Source organism: Berghia stephanieae, chromosome 6 (genome assembly GCF_034508935.2).
Source record: "Berghia stephanieae isolate SIO BIC M18660-M18661 chromosome 6, UCSD_Bste_1.3, whole genome shotgun sequence".
NCBI classification, from domain to species: domain Eukaryota; kingdom Metazoa; phylum Mollusca; class Gastropoda; order Nudibranchia; family Aeolidiidae; genus Berghia; species Berghia stephanieae.
The window spans coordinates 30,569,882-30,580,788 of NC_088365.1; the positions used below are offsets into that span (position 1 = coordinate 30,569,882).

At 37.7% G+C, this 10,907-nt stretch overlaps 1 protein-coding gene across 4 annotated transcripts in view; it reads right to left on the reverse strand.

Moving 5' to 3' along the window:
- LOC144974838 (organic cation transporter protein-like) overlaps positions 1-10,907 on the reverse strand; it is a 38,950-nt gene that overhangs the window by 21,320 nt on the left and 6,723 nt on the right. For 3 of the 4 annotated variants that reach the window (XM_078918177.1, XM_078918178.1, XM_078918176.1), the window contains exons 2-4: positions 7,596-7,719; positions 2,232-2,414; positions 1,658-1,886 (exon numbers count right to left, since the gene is read on the reverse strand). In XM_078918177.1, the coding sequence (XP_078774303.1) occupies positions 1,658-1,886; positions 2,232-2,414; positions 7,596-7,700 (517 nt within the window). In that variant the 5' untranslated portion in view covers positions 7,701-7,719. Of the gene's footprint in view, positions 1-1,657; positions 1,887-2,231; positions 2,415-7,595; positions 7,792-10,907 lie in introns of those variants that run through there. The other variant, XM_078918179.1, reaches the window with a different exon arrangement.

Consider the following 10,907-nt stretch of genomic DNA (forward strand, 5'->3'; position numbering starts at 1 on the left):
CTTTTGTTGTTTTCAAGAACCTGTTTGGCAGCACTCCTAAGGACGTCAAGTGAAGGTCACGAGTTGTTTTTCTCTCAAAATTTGCATTTCTGAATAGAGAAAAAGGATGACTGATTTATATCCCATGGCGTGTTACCTATTAATTTCTTGCTTAAAAATTGAGGCATCTTCTCATTACACATCTGTTTATTAATCTCTATTGAATGAAGAGTTACGACAAATGATACATTTTGACTAAATATACAACTACAATTTTCATGGGGTTAGATTTTCAGGTGTTCAACTTACCCCAAATCAAAATTATCCACTTACTCCAAGCCTGATCTATGCCAAAAAAAGTTTAATTTCAGAAAAACCATTATTATAAGCACTTTCTATTATATTTGATTGCACAAATTATTGGTTATTGATTATTTAAAAGGCGTTTATATCAGTCTAAGATAAATTAGGAAAGAAAAATGACAAATTTATTTGACGAAGATTAGGATTTCACTTTGAGGTTTATAAAAGTGACTTTTTCGCTTTTATTGAAAACAGAAAATGAGATGCAATGATACTATAAATAGAAAAAAGCATCATGTCTATAACAAATCTCAAAATGGCAGTAATTCCATGAATAACCAAACTTTAAAGTGGATAGGCGGTGATCAACTTACCCGGGTGCTCAACTAACCCCACCTTTCCCTATTGTGTCGGGATGCAGCGGGCACCAAAAAGTGAATTTAGAATCAAAATGGTAATACATTATACGAACTACGAGTTGTTTTCAATATAAGAAATTGTATTGGTTCTCCATAATAACGAATAGACATTGACCCGGATTTTGATGCCGGTGGCTACAAAGTCAATTCCTAGGACCTCCTAGCTTACCCAGACAAAATACAGTTTTGAGACGATAGGTCACAAATAGATTAAAAATAAAGACATTTTTAAAGCAAAATTCCCTTTATTCTCGAATCTCAAGAAAAGGCCGAGATAACACAGGCGTTGCCACAGGGCAGCGCGCCAAAATGAGAAGTAGGGCGAAGTTGGTTTGGTTTTTGTTTTTTAATGAAAAAGTAATGAGATGCCAAAGCATAATTCGAACCAAAGTTGTTAGTGCAATGCCCTATCTGCCCAGCCATTTCGCCCACCATTTCTCAAGGACTACAAAGTAAATTGGAATAATTGCATGCTTTAAATAATTTCTATCAATTTTCTTGCTCATCGGGCCCGAATCAAATTTTGAGAATTATATTATTATATCAGCAGTTTTGAAAACAAAAACAAAAAACAAATACAAACAACTAAAATAAAGAGTTGGTAACTCGTTAGTGGTGAACGGTTCAAAAGAGGAGAATTTATTAGAAGAAGAAGAAGCACTTCATATTGTGACCCATGGTAATGATAAAACTGAACATGTAAGACGAGTCACAATGTCTGTAAGGCGCTATTAGCGTCTATAATAATGTAAAGGATACCGGCTTTTCCACTTTACTCTTTGAATTTTATACGAGTAGCTACTTGTAACATCTCCGAGTCCATGATGGCATCCAATAATGTTTTATACAGGTCGATTAATGCTTTAACAACATTGATGCCATCTAGATTCACGTGAATAGTGGCAGTGTGGTTTCAGCGAGATGCGTGAAATTTAATCAATTCTAAACGACCTTACCTACACCAAAACCAATAAAGAATCTGAAAGCAGCAAACACTTCCCAAGCTGTCGAGAGGGCTGCTCCAAAATTCATCAAGGAGTGGAATAAGGCATATCCGTATAAGACTCTCCTCCGACCAAAAATGGCGGCCAGTTGGCCAGCTACAAAAGCGCCAACGAGAACTCCAGCCATCTGTATGGACGTGACAGTTGCTTTTATCCACTTCCGGTCGCACACAAGATCCCACTGTGGAATTTCAATTTTATGGATATGTTTACTTTTAAAGTCCTTGTGAAAAGATAATAAAATGTGTACGATTTACAATAATAAATACATTTTAATTAAAGATGCTCTGTCTCCTATAGTTAGTAAGATGTAATCATTTAAAAATATATTACCCATTTCTTTTCTGATTCATTTTTTCACTCTTCAATGAAGTCTCAAATTTGATAACTTTTGAACAAGTTTGGGTCATTTCAATGGATTGATATTTGAAGTAGAAGATATCTGGTCAAATAAAGAAATTAGAAATTGTGTGCTTGTCATAACAAACAGTCATACATTATGTCATAAAATAAAGACTATAGGTACCTCTGTTATAATAGTTCTGGCATGACTATCAAAATAATGCGACTGACAATCCTCATCCCGGTGGCCTGTATAATTGTTATTGATAGAGCATTGCCTCAACGTATCGTTGGTGTAGTAGCTTGAGTTGTCCATCTGATCTCCTAGAACGCAGTACCAAGCAGGAATGAAACCAGCATAGGTCATCTGAAACGTATAGAAATAAGTAAATTCTCTTGTCTGCTGAGGAAACACTCTTTCTACTCTATATCATTTTGGCGGAAAGAAATTATTTCAAAATTCAATTTTTGTAATCAAATATATTCAATATTTAATGATATTTGAGCTTGCGTTTTTTTTAATATAGCGCAATATCCGCTAAATGTGATCAATGCGCTTTACAAATGGTCCCTGACCAACAGAAACACGTGACATGTAGAACGACACATGTTGCCTGTTAGGTGACATTAGAATTTTTTCTGACAGAGACAAAGCTGTTAACGGTCAGGTACTCATTTTAAACCTAAGTACGGTGAGAAAATGTGAGTAAAGAGCCTTTTCCAAGGACTCAACTATGCGCCGAGCGAGACTCGACCCCGGGATCTTCCGGTCCGAAAGCGAGTGTCATACCACAAGACCACATAGCCGCACGGTTAAGATACTCAGGTTATAATACTCGGCTAAGACCCCAAATATGCCTAAAAGTCCCAAACCTGACACTACGAAGTCTCAAATTTAGGACTTTTTTTTTAGTTGGGGATCTTCTTAATCGATCGTCTACATTTGTTTTTAGGGGTTTCATGGCGCTTGTAACACTTTTAAGTCATTTCAACGGGAGTAAAAATGGGCGATGACGAGGGAAAGGTACTAGATCTGAAGTTAAAGCACGAAAGAAAAAGTAAGATAAAGTAGACTGGTTGAAAAAGGAAACAGAAAATTCTACGAGCAATCTATCCATGTGTCTATTTTGACACAACCTAAAAGTCTCAACTAGGCACAAATAAGAGGGTCCTGGAATGAATGCTTACAAAGACTCGAATAACATTATTTAAAAGAGAAATGGTTTTAAAGAAAACAAATGTCATCTCTCAAAAAAGGGAACTATATATTTGACTGCTTCCCTCTCAACTAAGGAAGTCACTGCCAGAACAAGGAACAAACAATCAATTTCAATCCTGAACAGAGAGAGAGAGAGAGAGAGAGAGAGAACACACACACACACACACACACACACACACACACACAGAGCGAGCGAGAGAGAGAGAGAGAGAGAGAGAGAGAGAGAGAGAGAGAGAGAGAGAAGGAGAGAGAGAGCAACAATATGGAAAGGAATAAAAAATATGGGAAGGATAGAAGACACAACAAACGTGATCTCCTCGCCCACCATGAGCGATCGACATTTGAAGTAAACAGATTTTTTTCTTTTTGTCTGTTTGTTGTTGTTGGTTTATTTATTTTTTTTTGGTTTTTTTTTGGGGGGGAGGGGGGTTTGTTGGGGGGGGGGGGGGGGTTGGTCGAAAGGAACAAAAAAAATGTGTTTAGTCAGCAGCGCTGGATTAGCCTGTATTGCTACTACCGTCGCCATGGGTTTTGAGTGTATTTTAACTCTCTCGAGTTCACCCTCATGGAACATCTTAATCTCCTCCACCTGGCATAGAAAAGCCGTTCATCTGTATTATTAGGTAAAAAAAAACTTAGGACGGTGGACCCCCCCCCCCCCCCCCCCCCCCCCCCCCCAAAGCTAGCAAAATTTTTGACGACGCGTCAATTTGTTATTTTATCGGAATAAACAAGATTAAGAAATGTGAGTGGAGCAGGATAACAAGAAATGAAGTGAGTAGAAAAGTGATAATAAAGAATAAAAAATTCTAGACGATGGAGGTTCGAAGCCGCGACCTTAGACTCCTTCCGCACTAGGACAAAACTGTCCCGGGACAAATTTGTCCTGTCCCACTGGAGAAAACTTCTATTCAAAAGGGGTTCCGCACTAGGACAGGACTGTCCCGGGACACACCTGCGCGAATGCATTATTTTAAATTTTTTTTTTACAAGATTCAAAAGTTTATTTGTAGGCAATTGTCAATATAACTCAAACAATAATAGAAAATTTTCATCAACAAATCAAGTAAATAAAATCAATAATAAAGCAAGGCAAACAATGATAGTAATAATGATAATAATAGTAATAATGATAATAATAGATAATAATAATAATAATAATAATAATAATAATAATAATAATAATAATAATGATAATAATAATAATAATAATAATAATAACAATAATAATAATAATAATAATAATAATAATAATAATAATAATAATAATAATATAATAATAATAATAATAATAATAATAATAATGATAATTATAATGGTGATAATAATAATGTAAAATCTTCTAATTAATAGATTAGTTATTTAATAGTTTGAATCATAAATTAATAATTTAAAAAATAAGTCCTTGGTACAACTCTAATAATTCACATTTTATGAATCAACATAAGATACGACATGACGATAATGATTTTTTACACTGTACAATGGGATTTGTTTACATAAGATTTATATAATCATGAAATATTCTTATAGCAAGAGTAATATTATTTCTGCTACTACTACTACTACTACTACTACTACTACTACTACTACTACTACTACTACCATCACTACAACTACCACCTCTTCTACCACTACTTCTACTACTACAACTACTACTACTACTACTACTACTACTACTACTACTACTACTACTACTACTACTACTACTAATGGATGAAATAGAGGTTGCATATTTCTGTGCTTTACTACGTGGGAAAAAAAAGACAAATTGAAAGAGAAAACAATATTGGGTGCATCCTTTAATGACCCAAAGATTGCTCAAGGGTCAATTCCGTAGACTCTATGGTGATCTCCGATCTTATCTTAAAATGACTTTCTTGGAATTACCTCATTTTACCCAGGTGCAAATGAGTACCAGTTCGCTGATGAAAGTAATCTTTGACGGACTAGCATCATTCAAGAGGTCCTCTAATAGAAAGTCAGCATGGCTCAGGCATCAGTTCGATCACCCGCTGATGCGCTGTGTTGCCTTGAGTAAGTCACCTCGCCTAGCTCAATTTGCGGCGCTGCACTGCGGCTGACGCCTGGGTTATACCTCGCCCTAGCTCAATTTGCGGCGCTGCATTGCGGCTGACGCCTGGGTTATTCCAGTCTTCCCTTGGAATAGACCCTCGAGAAAAATTTCCCCTATGGGATGAAAAAGGGAATTTTATCTTTTTAAATTTTAAACTGTTATCTGTCTGCTCAACGCTACAGAAACATGGATAAGTTCCGGATTTATAAGCTTAGGAGGCAAGATGGCCCACGGTTAGCGCGTTGTACTCTGGACTCAGAGGTTCTGTATTCGATTCCGACCGAAGCCAATTTGTACTTTCTAGAGCAAGAAAATTTACTCCAATCTCTCACTCCATTCAGGTGTAAAAGGGTACCTGTCAAGCTGGGATAGTAATCTGCGATAGACTAGCGTCCTGTTCAGAGGTTTTCAAACAAATACGTTAATTGTCCGCTTCGCGCTATTGAAACCGGAATAACTCCTGCACCATTGGCTACAAGGCTCTAAAGGAGTTAATTTGTCTTACAATGAGTCCAAGTGGCTCAGAAGGACTTACTTAAAAATATTTTCATTGAAAATTCCCGAAATAAATAACGATAAAGATAATTGATCCCACAAGGTACCGAATAGATGTGCGACCGGTTTTAGACACGTTACTGCTGTGTCACAAAGTGTGACACTTCTTAAATTATATTTATAAACATACGTTTTTAAATTGCCGAAAATGTTTATGTTGCTATGCCTTCTGCACGTGGTTTCATCACATAGAATTATTTTTTGAATTGTTCTTGCTTTTTTATATTTAGAATTGAAATAAATAAATAAATCATAACTTTGAAATTGAATGTAAGCTTCAGTTTAATATACGAAAACAGATAAAAATGGACGTTTCGGGTTTCCCCTTCATCAAGAACACATGATGAATTAAAAACTACAGACAAATGAGTGGTAGTGGCGTTGTTAAGATGCATAAACAAAAACATTGATGGGCAGGAAATTGTATGCTACTTTGTGAGGAAGCGCGAATTAAAACAGAGCAATAGAAATTTATAAAAGGTGCGTAATTAATTATGTCAAAAAGGCCTGCAGGAACTGTGTAATGCAGTATAGAAGACAGTGAACTGTAGTAGTAGTAGTAGTAGTAGTAGTAGTAGTAGTAGTAGTAGTAGTAGTAGTAGTAGTAGTAGTAGTAGTAGGGATGCACAAAATAAAGACAGGCATTTCAATTTTGACACGGCGCCGCCAAGTCTGGGACTTTTTTGTCCTAGTGCGGAAGTCTGCTATATTTTCTACTATCACAAACGATATGAACACGGGACTGGGACAGTCCTGTCCCGTTGATTTTGTAGCATTTCACAACGGCTTGGGACACAACGGGACTGTTTTGTCCCGTCCCAATAGGTGCGGAAGATTTCTCTAAATTCTATATGTTACAGATTTGGGACAGGACTGTCCCGGGACAGTCCTGTCCTAGTGCGGAAGAGGGTTTACTGGTACGACAACTCCGCCTTGTCGGGAGAGGGTAGCTCTACAGTCGAAGCCGTCCACCGGTCCAAAAAAAAAATGGTATCAAGCATCGTGTCTAACTTGAACCGCTCTCCCGAATGAAGAGAAAACCGAGGTGCTGTGTAAAAAGAAGAAATCTTGCAGGAATAGTATAAAAGTAATCAAATTGATGTAGCAGGTTGCAAATTTTCTATTTCTGTTTCCTATGTTTGCAATCTGGGTGCATTTTTGATAATAATATGTCCATGAATAATCATATCACCAAAATTATCCAGAGTTTTATTAGGTCTTTGATTGAAACTGAAATCGCTAAAATGCTTGTGGCTATATAAGGCAAATTTTGCCTATTTCACAGGTATTTATTTGAAGATGTAATATATTCTATAATGCCTTAACATATTTGATTATTTTTTACTTTAGAATTTTTAGCAATATCCTCTAAATGTGCTCAAAACGCTTCACAGGGGGAACCTGGCCAAAAGCAACACTTAACATGCAGGACGAGACATGACGCCAGTGAGGTGAGCATATATTACAATTTTTTTCCAACAGAGACAAAGCTGTTAATGGTCATGTACTCATTTTACACTTGAGCACGTTGAGAGAATGTTAGTAACGAGCCTTTTTCCAAGGACTATACTATGCGCCGCTCAGAGTGGGACTCGAACACAAGACCTTCCGATCCAACGGCGAGTGTCATACTACAAGACCAGATAGCTGCATAATTCCTTACTAGATCTTATATATGAATGAAAACTATGACTTACCTGAAGCATGCTCCATCCAGTTGCTATTTTGTGTGAGTAAATACTCATGGTCAAAAAAAATTGGTACTTTCCAAACCCACCGCACTCAGTTATCAAATCCTCCATTCTTATCTTGGCTGGATTTCTATTATTTGAAACGGAAAACAAATGATAATATTGAGAGAATGCTTTCTTTATAGTTTCAGTTTTTTAAAGCGTGTTGACAAGTATACATGAATTGTCCCTGACCATGAAAAAAATTGAGACAAAAGCTAGCTCTATTTATATCAATCATTGTTCTCTCTTTACCGAGAGAATACAATGGGAATTTTTTAATCAATTTTTCTGGACGCCCCACACGTCTTTAACCGGTGGTTTGTTATCTGTCTGGGAAACTTTAATAGTCACTCCTACTATAGGGGCTACCGAAACTGCAATGAGGCAGGTAGACAACTCTGTACATGGATAGACTTTAACAACCTGCACCTAGTGTATGTCCTACAGCCAAGGGTACCTTCAGGGGAAACCCGCCATAAGGAGTATACTCCTGACCTTACCCTCGTGACGAAGGGAGGGAACGGGGATCCGTTGCCGGTTATGGGACAGTCCTTGATGACTTCTCGCATAGCCAACACAGGCCATGGAAAATGAGAAATGGAGTCCCTCGGGGATCTGTTCTGGCACGAATATTGTTTATTGTCTGCATTAGCGACAATCCGAAAACTTCTTCCCTGAGGCCGGGATACGCGGACACTGAGCATTCGTTACTCAAAGTAAGGTGTGTACCCGTCTTGAGAGCGTGCTCAATGAGGATGCTGCCATATTCAAATCCTTCTTTGACAAGTCGCACCTGAAGATGAATATATGAAATGGAAGTCGGTTTGGACGAATTCAATCCCTCGAGGGGGCGGGGACATCGGCTTCTCGAAGCTGGGGGAGAAGTTGCTAGGCTTTTCTGCCATCAAGAAGAGACACTGGGTGTCGACTTCGGTCGAGAACCTGCCTCACGGCATCCACATTTCGTTAGTGGGGATTTGCCACCTGTCCAACATGTTCCCGTTGTGGTCAAGAGCCCGAAACCGCAGTGTAGTTGAACGAAGTAGTTGAACGTTGCGTTGTGACGAAGTTTAGGCCGGCTTCGCGACCATACATGATTGCGGGGATAAGTTTAGACCTGGTTGAACATCACAAATATGTAATGTGACACCATTAGAAGCTGCTGCTTTAACCAGAAAACTCGTCTTTCAAATATCAGTCGTTTTAGATTAGCTTCATCTTGGGAAAAAATGACTCTGGTTAAAGGAATGTCAGGTGGCGAAGCGCTATGAACAGGCTGACTCAATAGTATAAACTGCCATTTATATTTACAAATTCTTTTTGCCAAACACTGGCAAAACATCTTTATTATCATTTTGGTCAATTGGGATATCATCACGACCTTTTGGCATATAAAGAATAAAGTCATTTTGTCTGTCTTTATAGATCCATACGCCGCACAGATTACAAATATCTTCATTAGTTAAGCTGACTCTGCATTTGTTTTCTTAATTAGAGACGGAATTTCAATTATGTTTTAGTATGGAAAAAAAGAAGAAAATAAAGTTGATTCAACAATGGTCATTTTTACTCTATTAGGCAAAGATAGTTCATAGAGACACAAATTATTAGTTAAGGATGAAATTGCGGTTCAATTGTTAGATAACTTGCCTGACGATTTGGAGGCATCAGGCTCAATTCCGATTTATTCTAATGACCTTAGGCCATTAAATAATGTGCCCTGCCTTAAGGGCTAAAACTAAACTACAATTATACGCAAAATGAGTATCATTGGTTATGCCATTGGTTTCGCTCCGAATGGGAGCCATATTGAAATAAATTTATATTTCGGACAGACCATGTCGTCTGTAGGGCACCCTTTTTGGGGCAGCTCTCTTAAAGTATCCATCACTGATGAACAGGTTACTGTTTCGTGAAAAGCGACAATGCAGGGGTCAAGTTCTTTACTAAGCGCTCACTAGTTTTTGAAAGAACTTGTGCGAGAAGGGATTTCAATTGATATAATATGATCAATCTGCTTCAGAAATCAGCTATTGTTTGGCTGACTGGAGAACTTACAATAATTATGATTTCTAGTAGCAATATTAATAATAAGAAATGTTGTGGTAATATTAGTAGTAGCAGCAGCAGCAGTAGTAGTAGTGGTAGTAGTAGTGGTAGTAGTAGTAGTTGTAGTAGTAGTAGTAGTAGTAGTAGTAGTAGTTAGTATGGTGTAGTAAGTATAGTAAGTAGTAGTAGTAGTAGTAGTAGTAGTAGTAGTAGTAGTAGTATAGTATAGTAAAGTAGTAGTAGTTAGTAGTAGTAGTAAGTAGTTAGTAGTAGTAGTAGAGTAGTAAACAGTAGAATAGTAGTAGTAGTAGTAGTAGTAGTAGTAGTAGTAGTAGTAGTAGTAGTAGTAGTAGTAGTAGTAGTAGTAGTAGTAGTGGTAGAAGAAGAAGAAGAAGAAGAAGAAGAAGAAGAAGAAGAAGAAGAAGAAGAAGAAGAAGAAAGTATAGGATAGTATAGTAGTATAGTGTAGTAGTAGTAGTAGTAGTAGTAGTATAGTAGTGCAGTAGTAGTAGTAGTAGTATGTAGTAGTAGTAGTAGTAGTAGTAGTAGTAGTATAGTAGTAGATAGTAAGAAGTATAGGAGTAAAGTAGGTATATGTAGTAGAATAGTAGTAGTAGTAGTAGTAGTAGTAGTAGTAGTAGTAGTAGTAGTAGTAGTAGTAGTCATGTGGGTTCAAGAGGAAATAGCAACCCGATGCTGTATTTATAGACCCATCGGCGACGTACGATACGGTCTAATGCGAAGGATTAATGCTCAAACTTGCAAAGATCATAAGGTGCAAAAAGACCTTGAAGTTGTTCTCTTCAATCTTAGGGGAAAGACAATTCCACGTCACGCTGGTAGACACTACGAGCAAAGTTATGAAACTAAAGAATGGGGTCCCTCAGAGATCTGTTCTGGCGCCAATGTTGTTTAATGTCTACATTAGCGACATGCCGAACATTTCCTCCCTCAAGCTGGGATGCGCGGACGACTGGGCACTTGTTACTCAAAGTAAAGTAGGGACCCGTCTCGTGAGCGTACTCACCAGACAAGAAGTCTACTTCGACAAGTGGTATCTGAAGATGAACACTTCCAAAATCGAGCCACTACATTTCACCTATGCAGTGGCTGGCACACCCGTAAACTCTGTCATCTGCATTTTTTTGCGGCCGCAAATATCAGGGCGATCCGCAAATTTTGGCAAATTTCCCAAATTGCAAATTGGCAATTTTGAAAATTGCAATC